Below are 23,023 nucleotides of genomic sequence, written 5' to 3' on the forward strand. Positions count from 1 at the left end.
CCTTGTCTTTTAGCCCTCTGATGCTCCCCTCCAACAAAGCTAACCGTTCAGTTTGTTCAAGCAATCTCACTGACTTATTGACTCCCTTCTGCTTTTAGCGTTTGAATAATGGCGCAGAGCTCGCTCCTCTTTGTTCTAGCGGAGACGAGATGCCCTCCCTGACCTCATTACCACGGACTGCGAAAGAGAGGAGAGCCAAACTAAACACAGCGCCTCATCCCACTGGCAGGCCTCAGCAGAGGACCTCGAAAACAGGAAACAGAATGACACTTCAGGTTGTTTTCTTTTTTTTTTTTTGCTTTCTTTTTTTTTTTTTTGAAAGAAAAATCTTGCTGTATGTTGAAATAACCTTGCTGTTTTTAGCAGGGCCCAAAGCTGGGTCTCTCCTCCAACAAGCCAGCTGGCTGCAGCGGTTGGAATGCACGAACGGTGTATTAAAACGTTTGAATTCACTGACCTTCAACCCTCCTGAAACTTCAGACCACGCTGGGTTTCACCACACTCAACTTTACAGTCTGGTACTATCTAACGGAGAATTGAGTTTTCTTCAAGTAATGCAATGTACTTCATATAAGATTACCCCTTATGGACAGGGGTCTTCAGCGCAAGCTAGTCTAGTGAGCAAATGAACAAAACAAAATATTCCTCACCACAGATAATCTCCAAGATGTCTGAAGACACAAGGCCCTCCATGTTGTTCTAACGGTCTCAGGTTTGTTCGCAGTTTAAGTTGAAAGCTATGCTAGTAACCATAAACAAAGCTTGTGTGCGCGGTTGGGTTTCCAGGTTTAAACCATGATTGCACTAAGGGTGGGAGCGGTTACAGTTGAAAATAAATAAATTGCTTATTTTCAAGACCCATTCCAACTATTTCAGCCAATGATCCTGAATAGGCAATGCCCCCACATTGCAATGATTCCTTCTTTTTTTCTCCATGGAGGCTGTTTCGTTTCTTTTTTTGATCAATTTAGTCATTTTTTTCCAGTCACTAGGCATGTTAACATTTAAATTATAGCACGTTTCATCTAACAAAATGTCTTTGCACTAAACAACATTCAAATAAAACATGGCACAGGACAAGTTTTTTCATTGTTTTTCTTCATTTTTTTGTCTGAAATATTGAAGCCGTTTTTTTTTTGTCGGCGGCTTCCATATGTTAAAATGGAAAAAGTATTTTACCCTTATTTTTATTTGTTCCTTTAAAAATGTATTTGCATTTATATATATATCTATTTCTTTTTTTCTTCTCATTTCAGTTTTTTCTGTAAATTGTGCAAATTCAGCAGTAACACGAGTGGCAGGAGATCGGAGAGTGGGCAGTTGAGTACATCGATGTAGCAAAAATAAAAACCAACAAACATACAAAAAAAAAACAAAATGAAAAGAAAAAAATAAAGAAATGTCCTTGATCTCGACATGGTCTCTGGACTGACATTCTATCGCGACGCCCGGACGTGTCACAAGGGGGCGCATTTCCTAAAGGCCGAAAGAAGGCCGTGCCCCAGCCGTTCCCCTTCCTCGGTTCTCCTGGCCGAGACGGTGGACTCCGATCCCGGCGTGGCGAGGGGGCGCGGCTGAGCGCACGCACGCACGCAACGAAACGATAACAGACAGCGATGAACGGATGCTTTCCGTGATTGTTGCGGGTTTTTTTTTTTTTTGTTTTTTTATTGTTGTTTTTTTTTTTTTCTCTGTTGTGGGCCCAGGCGGGCCCCGCGGCACCGCCCGGCTCTGCCAAATCTCCGGTGCACTGCTTCCTGTCCTTGCGGTCCATGGTTTTTCGGGGTTCGGAACCACGCGCTCGTCCTCGTTCCTCCTCCGCGCCCTCAGCTGGCCAGGGCCATTGTGTCGATGACCTGCTCCAGCTTGCAGCGCAGCCGCTGTCTCCGGGCCTGGTCGTCCTTCTCCAGCGCGGACAGGATCTGCGGGGCGAAGAACAGGGGGGGGAGAGGCCTTCGCGTTAGTGTCACAGAGTAATGAGCAATTCTGATGAAATGCTGAGTCACCGTACCATTACACAAACTCCCAAAGCAAAAATGACTGTCTTCCAGACAGGGAGCTTAAACATACAGCTGCCCTCGGGCGGTTCGAGGGACCCGGTCACCGGGTAAAACAAACATTTTCAGGAGTGCAGTGAAGCACGGGGCCTCGGCCACAACCTCAGTTACCAACAAAGAGTGAGAGAGGGCTGACATGAGGTAGGAGAAGACCAAGAACGCAAATCTCTCAGGCCGCACTGTTCTCCAGGACAGCAAACAGCCGCGGCCTGTGCTACAGAGCAGACCCACAGCACGCACAGGGCCCACTGGGCGTCTGTAATGTACCTGCGTCCGCATGATGAATCGCTCCGCCGCTATCTCTCTCCCCCCCTCTCAGACTAATGAGACCGAGAAGCCCAGAGGATCTCCTCGGAGAGCGGAGGACAGAAATACGGAGAACGGCTGCGGCGGATAGCGGTATTCGCGGAGCTGCAGGTAATTGGCTCCCGCGTTACACGGGAGAGGCGGCCGGCGGCCCCCGACAGGAAGCGGAGGACCTTGGGGTGCCTCTTGCTCATCCTGCACAGGAGCTCTGCTTGCTCTCCTGTGAGTCATGTGATTCACGTCCACCGAGTCCTGCGACGCTAAATGGGAGGTCGTGCCTGGGCTCGGTGGAGCTCTCCGACCGACACCCACAGAGCTCCACGGCAACACAGATTTATACGTCAACCACGATGGTCAGCTCCGATCTCCGGTCCACAACACTTCCTGATTTCAGAGATTCCCGTCTCAACAGGGGTTTCCAGTGCTGCATTACAGTGTGTGTGTCCAGAATGAGATGCGCCCAATGACAGAACACCACAGCGGCTGGTGCCATCTTTGGACACGCCCCTTCACGAAAGCATCAATAAAGCCTCAGTGACAGAAAGAGAGAACACTTAAGAACAGGCAGCTGACCATCTTTAGAATCTGAGGTCTTGCCCTGGAACAGTGTTTTTCAAGATGGTGGAGGCGGCCGTTTCTGTAATGTGTAAGTCTGGACTAACAGAAAACAATTTTCAGAAATATTCAGTTAACTCAGCTACTGTATACACAAACTTCCAGAGTAAACGTTGGATTGGGACTGGGAAATTAAATAACCAACAGCAGCCTCAATTTGTTATTAGGATCTGGTCAACAGTTAAACATTTTAGCAATGCAGCATTGAGCACAAACTCAGTTACCAATAATAAGAGAGAAGCAAAATGACTAAAATGTCAAGCACACCACTGAGAACACCATCAATTCTGAATGGCCCATAGTTCAATAGTTCAGTAGCTGAAAATATACAAATACATACTCAATGCTGCTCTTGAGCAGGTAAACCCAGACCAAAATTAATGTACCTTCAAACATTAATAACGGGGCCGCACAGTGTTATTTCTGATTTAAAAAAAAAAAAACACAATCAGAGAATCGGAAAGACACACACTCACTCTCTCACACACACACGCACACACGCACACACACACAGTGAGAGCCCACAGGGAGGGACGGGAAGAAGGAGCTTAAATGGGCTTTCCAAAGCCCTCCATTAACATCCTATTTATCCCATCTAATCTTTATGAATCATGTGTTTATGTCTCTTTGATTTGCCCTAGAGGAGTACTTATTACTCCATTTACTCGTGTGTGCTCCTGTTTGTGTGTGCGTGCGTGTGTGTGTGTGTGCGTGTGTGCGTGTGTGTGTGTGTGTGTGTGTGTGTGTGTGTGCATGCGTGTGTATCCGTGTGTGCATGTGTGTGTGTGCGCGTGTGTGTGTGTGCGTGTGTGTGTGTGTGCATGTGTGTATGCGTGTCTGTGTGTGCATGTCGGTGTGTGTGTGTGTGTGCGCGTGTCTGTCTGTCTGTGTGTGTGTGTGTGTGTGTGTGCGTGTCTGTCTGTGTGTGTCTGTGTGTGTGCGCGTGTGTGTGTATGTGTGTGCGTCTGTGCGTGCGTCTGTGTTTCTGTTTCCTGCACGCTTGTATAAATCACTGCTAACCGAGTGAGGAAGGCACCACAGACCGCCTGCTCTTCCCGCTCGGCTCGGCCCCCTCACCTCGTCCTTGTACTTGGTGATGTAGGAGTAGATCTCGTGCAGCGCGCTCATGCTGTTGAACTGGCTCAGGTGCAGCCGCGACTGCTCCGCCAGGTACGCGCTCATGTCCTGGTCGCTGATCGCCGGCATCCGCGAGATGTCCGAGTAGTACCTGCAGGTGGGCAGCGCAGAAACGGGGAACGAGGGGAAGGAGTGATTGTAATTTAAATGCCAAAATAAATCCCGTTTCAAGGCGCTCCAGGGCCATTCTCTGTGGCTTTAATCTAAGTTAACAGAACTTAAGGGGTAAGGTAAAGTAGTACTTACATGGCTAACTCATAAATACTTGGTACCTTCAACTCATTTCTTCAGTTTTGTCTTACCGATTTCTCACAAAAAGACAATAACCCAACCTCATTTCACGCGCTATGAATCATTTTTAGCGGCTCAGATGTACCTCTCCACCCAGTTCTTGTAGTTTGGAATGTCTTTAGCATAGAGCAGCTTGTTGGAGGGGGAGTCCTTCCCCAGCTTGTGCTCGGAGGTGGAGCAGGAGTCCATGAAGGTCTGGGCCACCACCGACAGGCAGGCGTCCGTGATGCTGTTCTTGTGGATGTCGAAGACGAACTGCGGGTTCTTGATCACGTTCACCCAGAACCTCAGGGGCAAGCTGCAGAGGCCAGAAAGGGACAATTAGTCAAACGTCTGAATAAATGCAAAAAGCGAAAGGGAAAGATCAGTGAAGGTAAGATGAGATGAAATGAGAGCCGAAGCATGTAAAAAGGTGACAGGTGGCTGGTGAAGGTGAGGATAAAAAGACTGGAAAGCGCTTCCCTGCTTAACGCCAAGTTCATATGAAAAATTCACTTCTGACATCAGTAGGGTCTCAGTGGCCAAACGCAGCCAGCTGCCTACTTCCACCTGACTGTTTGGAGTACTGCCTGCCATTTTCTATGGTTACACTTGAATGCACGTGTGAGTGTGCCCTTGATCGTTTGTCTTTAAACCTGGTCTCAAATTTGTATGGGACAATTTTATTTCTTGAGTGTGTTTAGCCTATCATTTATAAGCATTGTCTTGTTATATTGTTTGCGGACACTCTCGTTTGATGAATCCTCTGTGCTAAAGTGTGTTTCGTCTTAACAATAACCGATTCATTTCTTCCATTCAGCGCCAAGCGTAGCTGCAATTTTCTCCCCCCTCGTTGCTGAGACACACAGGTGTGTGTGCAGTCTTCACCCCCGTAATCAAAGCTATTCTTTTGTGCCGACTCCGTGATGAATGGGGCCCCTTATTAACGCAAATTACAGGAATGGAGATAAGCCGCGTGTTCCGAGCCCCAACGAGGGCCTCCTTCCGCAGGCTCACAGAAACAGTCAATATCGCCCGCGCCGCTTTGCGGCTAACAAATTAGAAAATTTGAAAAGCGCAGCGATAACGTTTGGTAGAGTCCAACACAACGAAGGCTCCGTCCCAGTCGCAGAACTCCGACGCCCATCAGGCCCACCCGGACCTGCTTTCATTCGGTGCCTCAGAGTAGGAGTGTGGGCCTAGGAATGTTTTTTTTTTTCCATAACGGGAAAGAACTGGGGGAAATTATCCTTGGCCAGCGCTTGCTTCTACCCTGACATTTTATGAACACGGGCCCAGATTGCAACAATAACCATAACAGGTAATGAGCCCCGACCGAACCGCAAGAAATAGGATTAAGAATCAAGATTCCTAATGCCCAAACCATGTCTGACAGACAAATTTAAACCCAATATCACTTTTTCAAAACGCACTTGATTGCTTGATTGCACACGCAAGCCTGCAATTGGACACAGTAAATTGGCACAGGCTGTTAAGAGGCAAAAGCAACATGCAAACCACTGCGATCGCAAATTCAGTTTCAGCCCAAGAAAAACATAAATCCCATTTGGAGGGACAGAAAAATGATTGGGCTAATCTTGTGGCAGATGCGAAAATACATATTAAGAATTTGAGCGACAGTGGGTAGATGCAAGCGGGCCGATGTAAGCATAACAACCACATTCAGTAACGTTTCTATTACACTGCACCAACCATACAATTACGTAGCAGTAGTGGGAGATCAGTTTTCTCTAAGTGTTATTTTGTGTGTGGGTCCTATGTTAATGCCTTTGCTGATAGCACTGTTTCAACTGTCATGCTAATAAAGCACTTCCTGAGTGTGCAAGCTGAAGGTGCTCTGAACCCTGTTGACATGGGAACCGGTGAGGGGGGGGAATTGGGGGAGGGATTGGGGGGGGGGGGCTACTTTTCTTAGGATCTTCTTGTCTCACGTGGAATGGACATCCATCGGCCACCAGCACAGGCAACCACTTGGGAGAACACGGGCAGGCTTAGAGGGAAGGGACTGAGTGAGATGGATGGAGTGGAGAGGTGAGAGAAAGAGAGAGGAAAAGGAGTCTGAAAGGAGGAAGAGACAGTGAGAGAGCGAGAGAGAGAGAGAGGGAAAATGAAAGAGAGGAGAGCTTTGAGCGAGACAGACCATCTCCCTCCCCTTCCACTCCTGCATCAGGGAGCCAATCACAAGGGACTACCAAACAGTGAAGGAGGTGTCAGAGCCAGCTCGCCAGACACCACCTGAAGAGGAAGAGCGCTGCGCTATGCTTAGCTAGCGTCCAAGGGGAGTCTGGACGGATCTGGAAATGAATTTCTTTTGAGGCACATTTAAACCAGCGCTGGACCGCTTCCCATAAGCGCAGCCTCTGTGAAATGAGTCATTGTGTTTATCCAAGTTAACTGGCACGTTTGGCCACAGCGCTCGCACACACGCACGCACACACACACACAGAGCGCGGCGCTCACCAGTTGCTCTTCCAGGTGTGCCGCACGTCGGCGTCGGTGATCTGGTGCTTGTCGGCCTGCTCGTCCAGGAAGTCGAACATGTACTTGATGGCGAGGGGCAGGGCGCTGCCGCGGTGGGCCGTGCTGAAGATGGTCTCAAACAGGTCGTCCACAAACTTCTGCAATGTACCCTGAGAAGCACACAAAAGTATCTTTAAGCTTTCCAGGTGACTCAAGGTAACCGAAGACTGATACAGTACTATGACAACAGTACTATGACTTTTTAAAAACTGAAATCCCGTCCCCCTCCCCCAAGCTCTACCCCCTTTTCTAAAACAGCCAGCGTTTGCATTTTGGCAGGTTACTACAGTTATTTGTGTAACGTTTCACATTTCGAATGCTTTATTTGATTTTCCCACACTAAAGACCAAAACTCGGAAGAAGAAATCCATGGGAACGCAGAGATCGCAACCATGATCTTCTCAGATCTGGGTAAATCCAATCCAGCACTGTTGCAGCTTAAGTTTTAAACGTGAGCCCAGCTGAATGCGGTTACAGTTAAGCTGAGTACTGCAGAGAAGACAAACAGAAACTGGAGCACATTCCTCAGGATTCAAGGGCCTCCTGGCTCACTGCATAACAGCAGGTACCAGAACTCTTAGGTGATAAATGACAGTTTTATTCAATGGTGCGTTTTGACCATCTCAGTGTGTGTACTGGGGAAGCATCAGTTCCACTAATGAATCCCGAAAGAATGTTCATGAGCCGAAAACTTGCTGGCTCCTTTCTCGCTCTACGAGGCTTCTGAGACACATCTCCAGCCTCAGCCTCGGACTTAGCTGCCGGAGGTAACAAAAATAGAAGCATAATGAGAGAACAACAGGGAAAAAAGCACAGGCAAGCAAAAAAAACAAAAAAAAACCACCAGGACCGTAAGCACCTGCAAATTACCAAACGGAGCTCAGAGGCCAATGATGCAAATGAGCCGTGGAGGAGTAATAAAGGACTGCACACATTAACGCTACAACCCCTCCCCCGCCTACCCCATCACCATGGCAATCTCTCATCGGGGAGTGATGTCAGCAGCCGCCACCCCACCTCTGGGTCACAGGGTAAATGGGGTAACAACCCCGGGGAGGGGTGAAGCTGATGGAGGTTGGGGGGGGGGGGGGGGAATGATTATATGATTCATAGCTAGAGGGACTTTCGGGGATCCAAAGCGTCCCTGCAGAGGGCTGTTTTTAGAGTTCTTTTGTTGATAGCTGAGCCTCAGGGTGTGTAACATAAATGTGACATACAGGACTACCTTTGCCCCTCCCCCATCTGTACAGGCCTGATTCTAAAGGACTCCAGATGTATGACTGGGGGAGTCGGACACTTTCTCCAGCATTGTCTAGAACACTTTCTATAATGGAAGAATTTCGACACAGGAAGTATGTTTTAATATCTTTTTTATGGCCCCTCTGGAATTCTGAGGAACACAGTTAGCTCCATGGTGATGGAGTGCACCCCTGTCTGGGTACAGAAAGAGAAGATTGGGATGCTCTAACAACACCAGCAAAGAGTTAACGCGTTTTAAAGCCACTTTTTACTGCAGTCCATATAGACCGATCACCTTTATCCTTTCTTAATATATTTGGCAAAACATCAGCACCTTCCTAATGCACTAAAATATATTTTAACAGCTTTTTCATAAGGCTATCTACAGCCCGATGCTGCAAGTCCAAATTTGGCTCCAGACGTTTACATAAATTGTGTTTTGGAATGAGTTTTTCCAACATCTTTATTAACCTGTACATTTGCTTTAAAATTAACGACCTTTTCGAGAGTACTTACATTGCAGCCAAAACATTTCTATATACCATTTTTACTGCTCATGACAAAATACTGACTGGTGGGCAGGAGTCAGTATTGATGACTTTGAGGTGAGTTTGCCTCCTTGCACAACTACAGGTTAAGCTTCTGTCCGATATCTAGTTTTTACTATTACAGAATATGAGAGGGGGACAATATGCATTGATACAGGTAACTCATTGCCCAAACAATGTTGTTATAAAGTAGCTATAATTCTTTCTTTCTATACATCCTCACTGGAAATATCAAAAAGAACTCCTTTGGCAATTAAGACATGCTGAGGTCCTTATAAATACATGGGTTGGGCGTCCTGGTTACCACTATGAGTGTGGTTTTATCGCCTTTGTGAAGAAGCAACAGGACCAACAGATCAGATAAGGAGGGGCAACACAACACCACAGGATTACTAAAGCCATGTGGAGATAACGCTGAATGCCCCGAGCTCACAGTAAAAGGAGTGGGATCTGAAGCAGGCCCACATCTGTAATGACTGTTGAGGCTTCTCAGTTTGAAAATGGAGATCTTAGTACCGTGTACAACAATTATTTATAAAGATCATATCTATTGTAAGAGGCAGAATCACATTTACCATTTTTAATGAAGACATGTAATAACTAAACGGAATTACCTACAAAATTTTTTTGCATTCGCTTCCTTATAAAAGAGGCAAAAATGGTGCATGTTTTTGATAAGATCGTGGTACTTAGCTCTGCTTTAAACTAATTAGATTCACTTTTATTAAAAGGGATTTCACCATAGAAGAAACCCAACCCCATTCAGTGCCTGAGCTCAGTATTGCCCCATCGGTGTCAATATCCTCATTCCCAGCTGTTTGTTCTGTTTCGTCTCGGTTGTGGTATAATGGGTAAGGAACTGGTCTTGTAACCTAGAGGTACAGCTTCAGTATATATCCAGCTGTATAAATGGAAGCAATGTAAAAGCAATGTAAAAGCTGTGCAAGGTGCTCTGTATAAGAGTGTCTGCTAAACGCCTGTAATGTAATGTAATGTAACCTTAGACTTTGATTAAATCCTGCTAGTGTGACTTTTTCCACACTTCATTTCTTTCAGCCATATGAAATGTAATGGAATAAGGAAATCTGCTCAGACATGTCTACGATCCCACAGACATATTTCCATTTTATTCTAGCACAATAACTAGCTTATGATTCCTATGACTTTTATTTATTAAATGTAATTACTCACATTTCCAGAGACAAAGGCCAAAGACGCTGCTTAAAAATTGACCTTATTAGGGCATGACGTGTGACATCAGTCTCTGCTGAACATGTATGGAAAAGGTCCTTCATATGTAGAGGTGCACAGATGAGAAATGAGGACATTAACATGTTAAAAGCCAGCCGTGTGTGTGCCTGGAGAACCTACTGTACAGCAGAGGCCTTTAACAGGAGAAATTAACTCTAAAACAGACAGGGCGGTAGCCACGGGCCATACTAATCACAGTATCTTTCAACCTTCCTCTATAGCAGAGGTTATGAAAACTATTCATCAGTTCTGAGCGAAAGAAAACAAGGAGTCAGTAAGAGCCGTCAAAAGGTATGAATATGAATCTGACAAAAACGACTACTTTTGTGTGTGGGTGGGTGTGTGCATGTGATTATATGTCCACGTATGTCTGATGTCTGTGTGTGTGTGTGTGTGTTTGCATCATTTCCAGGTCTGTCTGTGTGTACACCACACACACTGGTGTGCGCAGTGAGAAACCCTTCAGCTGGCGCACGGCTGGCCTTCCCCTCTGCCCCCCACACCCAGCGGGCCCGCCCGCCACGTTACCTTGGTGGCCAGCAGGCGGGTCAGGTAGATCTCCAGATAAAGGGGCTCACCTTGGTGGCCAGCAGGCGGGTCAGGTAGATCTCCAGATAAAGGGGCTTACCTTGGTGGCCAGCAGGCGGGTCAGGTAGATCTCCAGATGAGGGGCTTACCTTGGTGGCCAGCAGGCGGGTCAGGTAGATCTCCAGATAAGGGGCTTACCTTGGTGGCCAGCAGGCGGGTCAGGTAGATCTCCAGATAAGGGGCTTACCTTGGTGGCCAGCAGGCGGGTCAGGTAGATCTCCAGATAAAGGGGCTTACCTTGGTGGCCAGCAGGCGGGTCAGGTAGATCTCCAGATAAAGGGGCTTACCTTGGTGGCCAGCAGGCGGGTCAGGTAGATCTCCAGATGAGGGGCTTACCTTGGTGGCCAGCAGGCGGGTCAGGTAGATCTCCAGATAAGGGGCTTACCTTGGTGGCCAGCAGGCGGGTCAGGTAGATCTCGGACACCATCTTGCTGCCGCGGTCGCCCTCGCGCTGGTCCGAGTGGTCGTGGTTCTTGACCAGGTGCCACAGCTTGGTGCCGCTCTCCAGGTCGGGCGTGATCATGGGCGTGCGGGAGCGCAGGCTGTCGGGGCTGCTCGCTGTGCGCAGCATGCTCTCTGCGCGGAGAGGGGCGAGAGGGACGGGTCAGAGGGCGCCGACGCCACGCACGCGCTCCTGCGTCGGCAGTTTCTCCAAGAGAGGCTAAACGCTAAGGGTGCTACGGAGCCGTAGCGGCAGCTAAGCTAAACGCTAAGGGTGCTACGGAGCCGTAGCAGCAGTGAGTGCGGAGGATGGCGCACAGCTACGGTGCTTTTGGGCTTTCTGACCACTGTTTATATGGCGGACATGGTGGTGATGACAATGGTGGTGACAAAGGCAAAGGCTACCACGGAAACTGACACACTAAAAAAAAAAAAGTTCTTAAATCTTGGCAATAGAGGAAATATAACCCGTTGCTCTCATTTTCAAATGGCGCTAATTGGCGAGGGAGAGAGAGCAGCACGTGGAGGCCCCGTGCTTTAAGCAGACAGAGAGCGGGATCCATCTTTAACCACTTTGCTCTTTTATCTTCCTTTCTGCCTAACACGACACAAATTATGCATAACGCGATCCTCAGAGCCTGGAACGCAAGAGGAAAACACAAAACGTGCTGACTGCGGGCGAGGCTGGGGGTGTTACGCCACAGACCCGTGGGTAAGTGCGCACGAACACTCCACTTCATTATTAACGGTGCAAACGTCAAATACCATTATACGAAACCAAAACGACGAGTATCTACTGCATCGTCTTTATATGTACGACGGCAGTTAACCAGAAGCATGTGTGAGTACGTTTCAAGAATACAGAGAGAATGAGAAGACGGATAGAGCGAGAGAGGAAGAGAGGGATGAAGAGAGGCTAAGAAACCTAAATCCGAAACAGTTGGTACTCTCAATCCAAAGAGCAAATAATTAAATATGATTGAGTTCCACGTGCCAAACGAATAAACATGCTGCTCTGTTTGTGTGTTCTTCACAGAGCTTTTAGTGTGAAGCTGGGCTTTAGGTGCTGGGTCAAAGAAACGATGACCATTTAGAGTCAAGTCTCTTTTGCTAGCGCTGCTTGGCAAGCTAGGCAGAGGCAGACCATAACTAGTGGACTCCTGCTATCAGTGTGAAACTCTCACATAGTTAGGGAGGACAGTCTGAACTGCGTGCAGGGTTAACACCTGTACTGACGTCTGCGCACAGAAACTCCATCTTGGAGCCGCGAGCCAAAACCGCCGCTTGCCAGAGTCGCCACCAGGCAGCCGAGATCCGGCGGCGCTCTCTGGGCCAGCCACGGCTCGGCGCCTGGCAACCCCGCCCCTTTCATCCGGGCCAAGAAAACGAAGAATCCGCGCTTTCATGCAGCAGCCGCCGTTGCTATGGAAACCCCCTTATCAATCACGGCAACGTGCACCAGAAAAAAATTCATGAAAAAAAAACCAAAGAAAAACCTTAAAGAATAAAAATCTAAATTTGGTGGGAGAGCTGGCGAGGACTGGCGCCACTGCTCTTCTGCTTCCGCTCCTCCCTCCCCCCGTGTCAGACCGCGATTTTACGACACGAAATCGGGCCGTTTTCGAGAAATCAGTTGGCGGATTTAATGCCTAGACATGGCGGGAAGGGCTTAACAACGCGAGGGCTGGACACCGGCGTCAGGCTGGGGGATTCGACCCTCAACAAAAGAAGTGCTAAACAAGATTATTTTATCAAAAGGAGAGCGAAATCCCGAAAACACAGAACAAGCTAGCGCTGTGGGATTAGCGCCTCGGCTGCCCGTCAGGAGCGCAGATTTAGATCAGGGCCCCTTTGAACTGGAAGCGATTCCTCAGGAGCCGCGGGTCACTTCCTTACAGTGGCCACGCTTAACCTCGCCGCGCGGCTGCTTTAAAACGACAGGAAACGCAGCCTACTTGCAGCCTACGTTTCTTTCTACGACAAGAAATGCAGCATAACAAGTTAATTTCATTCATGGCCGCTTCCACAAGATTCACAAGAAGGTTAATACACAACTCTGATTCTGTTATTCCGATTTTTCATCTTAAAAAGCAGACGGTGACTAATAAGCTTGTGCAGCTTACAGTGTATATTATACAGTATTCAAGGCCGTAATCCATGAAAAATGCAAGAAAAACTATGATAAACAACCTTGCAGTATCAGAAACATAAATAACACCCACAGTGCGTGGAAGTTAAAAAAATTCAATTCAGCTCATTCTTTAAAATGTACATGTTGTTGCTTATGTTTACGGTAGCTGTAATGTATACCAAACGTAGCCAGATTCACGTTCATAAGCTTTACTGATACACTGACTCGCCCGATTGGTGATTTATTAATGTCAATTGATTTTAAAATCGCAAACCTACAATTACAAAGAGAAGAAATGCTGATGTGCGGTTTTCATATTAAACATGAACTGCATCATAAGGAATAATTTGTCTGAGTATCACACAAACCATGCTCTGGGTGTTTGCATCATCGCCTGCAGACTGTAAAAAGACTTTTTTTTTTTTTTTGAGTGAATGTTACTTATGTCATTCCAAGTCGTAGCAGAAGCAATATTAAGTGTACCGGGGCAAACTACTGAGAAACTCTCTCCACGCACTACTTTCAGCTGCTTCTGGTAAAACCTGGACCGGCTCACTGTGCTATGCATCGGGAGTGTGATTTTCGTGCCGTTCTGCAGCGCGGCAGAAAGTAAAGCTGAAGGAGCAGGTGCCGAAGGGGTCTCACCGTATCTGCTGAGGGACTTGGTGAAGGTGGAGGAGTTGGAGATGTTGTAGGCCGAGTTCTGCTTGGGCACCAGGGCGATCACGGAGCCGTCCGTCACCTGTCGGGGGGGAGGGGGGGGGCAGGGTGGCGAGAGAGGATGTCAGCGGGGCATCGGAAAGGGCGCGCGGGCTAGCGTGGCGACAGACGGCGGTTCTGCGCGGGCGTACTCGCCTGGTAGTGCGCCAGCGTGTTGAGCCGTTTCCAGTCGTTGTCGATCTTGGTGGTGACGTCCTCGTCCTGAAGGATGATTCGGGCCATCCTGCCCTGACGCCACTCTGCGACACGGACAGGGAGACTCAGGAAGACCGCCGTGTCACATGACCACTGTCCACCAATCAGTACAGCACTGCACACAAGAGAAAACTCTCACCCGCACACTCACTCACCCACCATTCCACACTCACTCACCCACCATTCCACACTCACTCACTCAAACAGACAGCTCTGGTGTCCTTACCCAGGTCCATATCCGAGGCTTTGGGCCTCTGGGAGTAGGGGCTGCCCTTGTACACGGCGTCCAGCAGCTTCTCCTTCACCTGCGTGATGGTGTCGCAGTTCAGCCCCTTCACCGTCACCTCTGGGGCGTTCTCGTTTTCGGGGTTCACACAGTGCAGCGTCTGAGGGGGAGGGGCCAGGAGAAAACCATCAGAGCCAATCAGGATACAAGCCTGCACATCCTGCTGAGGTCAGGAAAGCACGTGTGCTCTGAGGTTCCCACACTCTCCACCGTGAGAGTCATACTGTATGGATCCCTCTGTTGTTTTTAATAAGTCAAGTTCATAAGGGCACCCCAGCCATATTGGTGCTTCACCCGCTACCATATCTCCTTTCCGCTGACCTTTGAAAATCCCTCGAGCTGACACAGATCATCAAACACCACAGGTATTTATGTAGCAAATCAAGACGTCAGCTCCCCGAGAACCTTCTCGGCTTGTGACCGCCCAGCTATCGAATTACATTTACGCTACATTATTTGACGGCTGAAAAAATATTAAGTAAACAGAGTCCCGACAGAGGGGGGTCCCACATTTCCTGGGACTGCTTCACAGCCCCCAGGTCTCCGAACACGCTGCCCCGCCCCTCCTCGGGCGCGCTCACCAGGGTCTTGTAGTCGATCTGCTGGCGGATCAGCTTGTCCTCGCTGAGGGAGTAGCGGGCCTCGCCGGTGATGGCGTCGATGGGGCCCTTCTCCATCTGCTGCTTCATGGCGCAGTAGAGCATGAAGAGGGGCTCGCCGGCGCACTCCTGCGGAACGGGAGAGAGGACACGCCCGTCGGCAAGGGGAGAACGCCAGAACCGCGATTTCAGGGGAACGGACCCGCCATTCACCAACCCCGCGCCAGACAAAGCTGAAGGACGTCTATCCAGGCACGACGCAGGACGTCTCTAAAAAAACCCACCAATGTCAAACGGCGGATACAGTCTCTCAAACGGCCCCGAAGGTGAAAGTCGGCGTCGCAACGGCTCCGTAATTCTATCGATGACTGCTCACGACGCGGGAGATTTTAGAACAAAACAAAAACCCAATCTGAAACGCGTTTAGCTGAACGCGCTCCGTTCCGAGCCGCGATGTGATTTGCGGCGTTGTCGGAGCGTAACCCCCTCTCTCCGCGGGGGCCGGTCGTTATCACGCGCGGCATTCCGAGGCCTTCCGCGTCTCCCGAAGGCGGAGCTGATGATGCAGTCGCCGCGACGGCGTTCGGCGCCCCCTCGCAGACCGCGCGGCCCGTTTAAAAAAAAGGCCCTTAAAAAGGCAAACAGTTTAGAATGCGCGGCCCGGCCTCCTGGCTTTGGGGAGCGAGACCGGCAACTGACGGAGGAGTTAATGGAAGGTTAATGACTCCCAGTAAAAAAAGTGCTCGAAAAGCACTTGAGTGCATGAAATGTCAGCGTGTCAACGAGGCAGTGAGAGACAGGAGAGCTAGGACTGAGCTCTCCGTTTTACACACACACACACACACAGGCACGCACGCACGCGCACACACACATACACACACACACACACGCACACGCACGCACACACACACACACACACACACACATGCACACACACGCAGGCACGCACGCACACGCACACACACATACAGACAGACACGCACACACGCACGCACACACACGCACACACAATCTCTCTCTCTCACGCATGCGTACACACACATAAAAGCATACACACACACACAGCCACACACGCATAAGCACACACGCATATGCAAACGCTACCACTCTCTGGAACACACACAGCGTCTCCCACACAGTCGGAGAAAGTGAACCATCTGACATTTATAACCCTCTGCATTAATCCAGAGGCTCGCCATCAGAAGTGACCGAGCGCTGGCAGTCTGGAGAAGGAGCTTCCGTCCCACTCCACTCGCGCGTGACCCCGGGCCCTACAAGCGCTTCCTGGCCCCGGGTAACCCTCCCCAACGCCGCCATATGCCGCCCGCGACGCGCTAGCATCTGCGGTAATTAAGCAGACAGCTGCTAACGAGCGGGAACACGCGTACATCACTCCCGGAGACCCCGCGTTCGCACGCCTGTCTTCGGGAATCGCCTCTGATTCCGGATCCCGGCTTCACTGCGGCGTGCTCGGAGCCAGCGTTCGCTGGAGAGAGAGGGGGCGGGGCTGCAGGCCAGGGAGGGGGGGGGGGGGGGGGGGGCAGGGAACGGGCTACAGACACCCACAAGTCCGCTGGCTTTATGGGCCTGCGGGCGTGGCTGCTGCTGCAAAAACAATCCTGGGACAGGTCGTGCCTGCGCGAGCTGACGGTGGCGTAATGCTAATCCTTAGGCTAGCGCTGCTGGTTTAGTCATTCGCTCCCCATCATCTTCCACATTATACAAAAGGCTCTTGGAACACATCAAAAAGCAAATTCTAATAAGGTTTAATTAGCGCTAAACTGATATCCAGAGGGCTGGGGGCGGGAAGCCAAAATACAAAATAAAAAAACAAGAAGATAAAAATGTAAACTGAGGCTTTGGGACTAGCTTCTGTTCCTCAGTGGCGGTTCTGTTAAAACTGGAGAGGGGTGGCGATCGCAAAGCGGACAGGAGGGCCAGCAAGAGTGAGAAAACAAATACACCTTCACTCCGCACCTTTACGCTACTGTTGCTCTTACTCTTCGTAAGAACAGAAGGAAACTCGGAAAATGTGCCAAAGGTAACAAAAAAAAAGCAAGGAAAAGAAAGAGAAAGTGCAGGTGAAAAGCACCCCGGTGAGCCGGCACACGGTGCAGAGCGTCTCTCTGCTCCCCGTCCTCTTCTCTCCAGCTGACAGCAATCTGTTTACCGCGCCGTCTCTCAAGTTCCGCGCGGCCTCGCCACCAGCGCCCCCCCCCTCCCCCCGTCTCTCGACAATCAAACCGAGAATTTGGAAAGTATTCTCTTGGAGCATTCTCCGCCCCCCCGCCCCCCCCACCACAAGCCTGGCAATCAATGCGGGGAGTTTTTCTGTCGTCCCCAATTGAAACAATCCCTACCTCTGCACGTACGGAGATAGTTTTTTAAAGAAGGCGACTCCTACAGGGGGCGGGGATAACGGCTGGAATCCCAAGCTGCCCAATCGCGTTCCCCCGAGAGACGCCGGCGTCCACCGAACGCCGACAAAGAAGAACACCAGAGCGCTTCCGCGCGAGCATGAGCTGGCGAGCCTCGGTACGGACGCGGGGGGCGTGGTGAATTCAGGGGGACGCTTCGGCTCAAAGCTCCCGCCCGTCAGGCGTCTGAGTGGAGACGCCGGAGACCGAAGAGCTTTGAGAAGGCGCCGGCAGAGGCGCCGACGAGGTGCCGACTTATCTGGCCCCGGCGGCTGTGACAGGAAGCCGCTAAACCGGCGTTAGCCAGCGCGCTCATCCTCGGCCGATAGCGAGCCCTGCGCAAAGAAACCCCGCTTCTCCCTGCAGGAGGCGGGGCCTGGGGCGGCTGGGACTTTACCTTCAGGAACTTGTAGAGCAGGAAGGTGAACCAGTTCGTCAGCATTTTCTCGGCGACAGACTCCGTTCTGGAGAAAAAGGAAAGGAAAGAGAGAGGAACACGTGAGCATCGCTCTCGACGTTCAGTGTGCTGAAGCTAATCCTGCTGAAAATGCAGTGGAGCTGTGCTCCAGCCCCGGCTTGTGTATAAAAGCGCCTTCCCTGTGTCTTCGGTGGAATGAAACGCCGTGCACAATGCAGCAGAAATGAAAGGAGGAAGAGGGAGAGAGAACAAACGGCAAGCGGGAGCGCCTGCTGCATACCCTCCGCAGTTTTGCAGCCGATCCATTTCACACGGGCAAAAACGAAAAACGAGCTCGCAAAACAGACAAAGACAAATCAGCGGCCTTCCCTAAAACCTCGCAATTAGCCGCATTAAGCAGCTGCGCACATTAATCTTAAACACGGGACACGCGGATGACCCCCAAAATCATTAAAATACTTCAATTAACAGACTTTAGAACTCCTCATTTGTTAAAGAGACCATGGGAGAAATTAGAAACACTCTTACACCCCCCTCCCACCACAACCCCCCCCTCCCCCCAATCCTCAAACAGAGTCAGACTCTTAACTCAGCTAAAGTATATTCATGGGCAGGGACCTGGACTCAGGTTTTTTACATTTTTGGCAGAGAAAGAGATGAAAGGTTTGCAGCAGAAATCAGTGAGCTGCAGGAGCAGGCTCCAGGTACAGTGGCCCTGACCACTCCGATGCATTTGATTTCTTTGATCGAATTCGGCTTGCCGGCACAGCTCAGCGACCGTAATAGAGTCGCTGGGGAAACGCACCGGGCCGCTGGCCCACCTGGGCCGCCCCTGACCTGGCTGCACCAAAACTCAAGCAAAACTACTTTGGTAGCACAAGTTCCTCACCACCGCCTTCATAATGGAATGCCAGGGCTGCTCAACCCTGTTCCCGGAGATCTACCGTCCTGTAGGTTTCCACTCCAGCCCAAACAAAGCACACCTCACTCAACAGCTAGATATCTCATTGAGCTGCTAATGACTAGAATCAGGGGTGCCAAATTAGTGTTGAAATGAAAATCTACAGGATGGTAGATCTCCAGGAACACCCTTGGTTAGCCTGGAGGTACATCATCTGGACTGAGCATGTGCGTACGACCGACGTTCCTCGAGCAAAGGTCCACATACGCGTTTCCTGACAGAACGCCGTGCGTTCTTTATTTTACAGCACACCGTGCAGGTACACACCTAACAGATTCAAGTGAAGATTTGGCTGATATAATTCCTCAATCCTGAAAACAAGCTTTACGCGTTTCTCCAAGTCTCTAAAGCCCGCTGTCGGTTCCGTTTCAGGAAGATCCGTAAGCAGCGATAAGACTAAATGCAATAAAGAGAACACGGATAAGACGCACTTGTAGGCATCTTTGGAGAATTCTCCAGCTGCGCCTACATTCACATCAGCTAAAGGGCTCAGTCAATTTGATTCTGTGGAATATTCGCCTTCGGAGGCAGCGCGCTATGCATTTAAATGCCTTCCATTTCCTTATCGTAATCATTATTTACAATTCATTTACATCTGTGAGAAGATACATTAGGGAAAGAGTTGGACTCAACAACAGGCCTTCATGAATATTTAAGATCTGTGGATATTTAACAGGCGGAAGCTAGTCAGTACAGACGCTACATAAAAAGAAAATGCTGAAGTGAAGATTTACTGATGTGCACCCCACCAGGTAACGAGATGGACCGTCTCTTTCCAAAACTCAAAACCTCTGAATCTGACTGCAGTCTGCTTGCTGCAGTCAGTACAATCATCAATCAATCCTTCACTTTCCACTCCCCTCAATTTTATAATGTTAAACTACTGTCAAAGTAGTTAAGATTAAACAAGTGAACTACAGTGCAAATGTAACTGACAAATGTAAAATGCTGACAGTCAATAACGCTGTCTCTGTTCACAGTTGCTCTCTCTCTGTGGGTCTCCACAGGGAGAGTGTGTGTTCAGGGGTGTAATCCTCAGTGACAGTGACATGAGGAGGTCAGGACATTAGAGGGAAGATGAACTCAAGAAGGAAGGCGACCAGGGCTGTCTTCACTCCTCACGCACACATGGACACAAACACACACACACACACACGCGCGCGCAGACATGCACACAGACAGACAGACCTGCGCAGCAGCAGCTTGGGGTGGTTCTTGCTCTCCAGGTTCTTGTCGATGAGGTCGGAGAGCAGCTGCTTGAGCACGCCGGTGGCGTACTCCATCTCCCCCTGCAGCGCGGTCATGATGAGCGAGGCCACGTTGCCGCGGTCGCGCATGGAGAAGGAGCGCTGCGCCTCCAGCGTGCGGATGAAGGTCAGCAGGAAGTGCTTCTTGTTCAGCAGCTGCCCGAACAGCGTCAGCGCCTTCTCCACATTGGCCTGCACCTGGGGGGGGGGGGGCGGGGCATAGAGAGAGCGTCAGTGAATAGGGGGGCCCGGAGCGGAAAACCCGGCCCGGCGGAGCGCGGGATGAGAAAAAAAGAAAAGAAAAAGAAAAAGCGAGAGAAGCAGTGGAGCGGGAAAGCGCTGGGGAGAGGTGAACGGCGGCGATTCGCTTGGGAGATCGAGCCTCGGCACCGCGGCGAGCTCGGCGGAAAGCCGATGGGAATTCAGCGGGAAACGCACGTCTACAACTCCAGCGTCGCCGTGCGCAGCGGCTGAGCCAGTCGCTGCGCTCTCCGTCTGATAGGTTAGGAGCTCTCGAACGCTCCGGCGTTCATGAAATAAACATTTAAATGGTCTTTTTATGAACTGCAGCATCCCTACAGATTCAGAACATATTCTACACCGCTGTGCTGTGTTGTGACTGCAGTGCTGTGTGTTGTGAGTACACAATGTTGTGTGTTGTGACTGCGCAGTGCTGTGTTGTGACTGCAATGCTGTGTGTTGTGACTGCGCAGTGCTGTGTTGTGACTGCACTGCTGTGTGTTGTGAGTACGGAATGCTGTGTGTTGTGACTGCAGAGCTGAGTGTTGTGATTGCACAGTCCTGTGTTGTGACTGCGCAGAACTGCGCAGAACTGTGCATTGTGACTGCAGCCCGACCGTGCGATCCAGCGGTGCTGTGACCGTCCTGTGCCTCGGTGCGGGCCCATGACCGTGAGTGATGTACTGACCCGTACCTCCATCTCCTTGAGTACAGGGTGGTCCTCGATGCCGGGGAACAGCACCCTCATGGCGTAGGTCCTGTAGTCCAGGAAGGGGATGCCGGCTCCATCCAGCTCCTGGGTCAGCTCGTGGATATCCGTCTGCAGCTCGGCAAACGCTGCAGGACAAGAGACACCGAAAACTTTAACTCCATCCGCATTCGGGAGAAACAGCGTCGCCATCTTCCTTCAAACACCAACAACAATAAGCCATATTCAATTAAACATGCAATTGAAGCCATTCCCAATTAAAACTACATGTATGCTAGCAACCCGCCACTGAGCCAGTGAGCAACGTGGTCTGAAATGTACCGTGTGGTAGCATGTTTAATAGCTACACGAGCAGCGTCGTCCTGAAGCCGTCAAACAAGGACGGCTCGGCGTTAGCGCTCAAACTACGCATCATCAGAGCCGTGAAGCTCTCACAGTCGCTCACAAAAATGTTTTCACTCTGTAATTGTTACTCTGAATTTATTTATTTGCTTAGCAGGCGACCTTATTCCGGGCAACTTACAGCTGCATATTTAATGAAGCAATTAAGTTCAGTGCCTTGCTCGAGGGTACAGTGGCTTGGGCCCAAATGAAAACTGACCCCGGATCGCTCTGGCAACCAGCGCCATCCTTTAACTGCTAAGCCACACCGCCGCCCGCCAGAGAGGGCGGCTCCTTCCGCACGCCGAGAATGTATTAACCAGCTCTGCCAGACCGCGCCGGGCACGTCCGCTGACCAATCAAACGCTTTCCCTTAATTCTGAATGTAGCGGAACATTAAAAGATGTCCGTCTCCGATGTCGGTTGAAACGAGCGGGTAATTACGGAGGCCCGCTCGCGGTGATGGTCAGAGAAGGAAAGCGAGCCGCACCGGCTCGGCGGCAGGCGACGGCGCTCTCCCGCTCCCCAGGACCAACGGAGACTCGAGGAAGTCCGTCGACGAGACAGGAAGTCCATCACACAAAGAGAAAACTGAGCGGACAGGGCGACCGTTAAGGGCAAGGCTATTTCAAAAGAGGCCGGTTCACATTCAATCTCATGAGACGGCAGACGGGTGAAACGGCGGTCCTGACGGGAGGGTACGGACAGCCCTGCTCCCATGATTCCCCTGGAGGCTCGTTTCCCCCCACGCTGCACCGCAGAAGGTGGCGGGCGTAGAGTGAGGCGCCAGTGATGGACGGCTGCCTTTCCCCTGCAGTGCGGGAGGGCCTATCCTCTCTAACGAGAATGCTCGACGCGGCCTGGGGTCCGCCACACGCCAAGTAGCCGCGCTAAGCGTCGCGATGGACAAATTCCTTCCCTGCTCTCAGTCCTGGCAGCCAGGCTGGAGCGAACGCATTCTCCACTTCGGTTACCGCCAACGCCGCCGCACCCGCCGCTCGTTTGAAAAGCGAGTAGAAGCCCTCGCCGTATGACATCACAATTACCATACATTTCACAAAGCGTTTATATCTTTGTGCGTTTCAAGCCTTCACAGTCCCCATTTAACTCCACGCCCCCCGGATAAGAACATCTGCCATGAAAGTATGCAAATAAGTCCATTTTAAAAATAAATACATGTGAAGCGTGTAAACGCAGGGCTCTGGGTTCACTCCTCTCTCCTGCTCCAGCTCTCTCGGCTCCATCCCTCCGTCCGGCCCCCGCTCGGGTGACAGACCGCACTGCCGGGCCAGACCGGAAAGGTCGCGACCCCTTGGACGGACAGGCCCAGATAATGGCCAATTACTCTCCGTGCCCCTGACGGCTGGCAGGCACACAGACTGCTGACAAACTTGGGCGGGGAAGGGGGCTGGCACAACAAACCCGCCCCCGCACTGACCTGCCAGCCCGCCGGTGGTAAGGGTGGGGGGGGACCGTAACAGACGGGGAAGAGCGGGGTCTGGATTGGGATTCTCGGCCTGTCTGGACGCCAGGGAGAACGATGATCAGAAAGCCTAAGTGTGCATGAAAAGGCCTGGCCTGGCCTGCTCCCACCCCCCCACCACCACCTACCAACACCACCCCCACCCCCACCCCCACCCCCAACACACCCACAGCAAACACCTGGCAGGACAATGGGAGGTGTGAACATCTCGCTGCAGAAGTAAAGGAAGCAGATCCAGACCAA

General features: G+C 50.7%; 1 protein-coding gene across 1 annotated transcript in view; it reads right to left on the bottom strand.

The window, feature by feature from the left end:
* Nucleotides 1-288: 288 nt before the first annotated feature.
* The window catches only part of LOC118211024 (plexin-A1-like), a 97,758-nt gene continuing 75,023 nt past the window's right edge, over nucleotides 289-23,023 (bottom strand). Inside the window, exons 17-28 of the mRNA XM_035387729.1 lie at nucleotides 20,902-21,044; nucleotides 19,909-20,165; nucleotides 17,739-17,805; nucleotides 14,907-15,053; nucleotides 14,266-14,425; nucleotides 13,980-14,083; nucleotides 13,770-13,866; nucleotides 10,938-11,128; nucleotides 6,867-7,036; nucleotides 4,492-4,704; nucleotides 4,056-4,206; nucleotides 289-1,922 (exon numbers count right to left, since the gene is read on the bottom strand). Of these exons, the coding sequence (XP_035243620.1) occupies nucleotides 1,827-1,922; nucleotides 4,056-4,206; nucleotides 4,492-4,704; nucleotides 6,867-7,036; nucleotides 10,938-11,128; nucleotides 13,770-13,866; nucleotides 13,980-14,083; nucleotides 14,266-14,425; nucleotides 14,907-15,053; nucleotides 17,739-17,805; nucleotides 19,909-20,165; nucleotides 20,902-21,044 (1,796 nt within the window). The 3' untranslated portion in view covers nucleotides 289-1,826. The remainder of the gene's footprint in view (nucleotides 1,923-4,055; nucleotides 4,207-4,491; nucleotides 4,705-6,866; nucleotides 7,037-10,937; nucleotides 11,129-13,769; nucleotides 13,867-13,979; nucleotides 14,084-14,265; nucleotides 14,426-14,906; nucleotides 15,054-17,738; nucleotides 17,806-19,908; nucleotides 20,166-20,901; nucleotides 21,045-23,023) is intronic.

Source organism: Anguilla anguilla, chromosome 13 (genome assembly GCF_013347855.1).
Source record: "Anguilla anguilla isolate fAngAng1 chromosome 13, fAngAng1.pri, whole genome shotgun sequence".
NCBI lineage: Eukaryota > Metazoa > Chordata > Actinopteri > Anguilliformes > Anguillidae > Anguilla > Anguilla anguilla.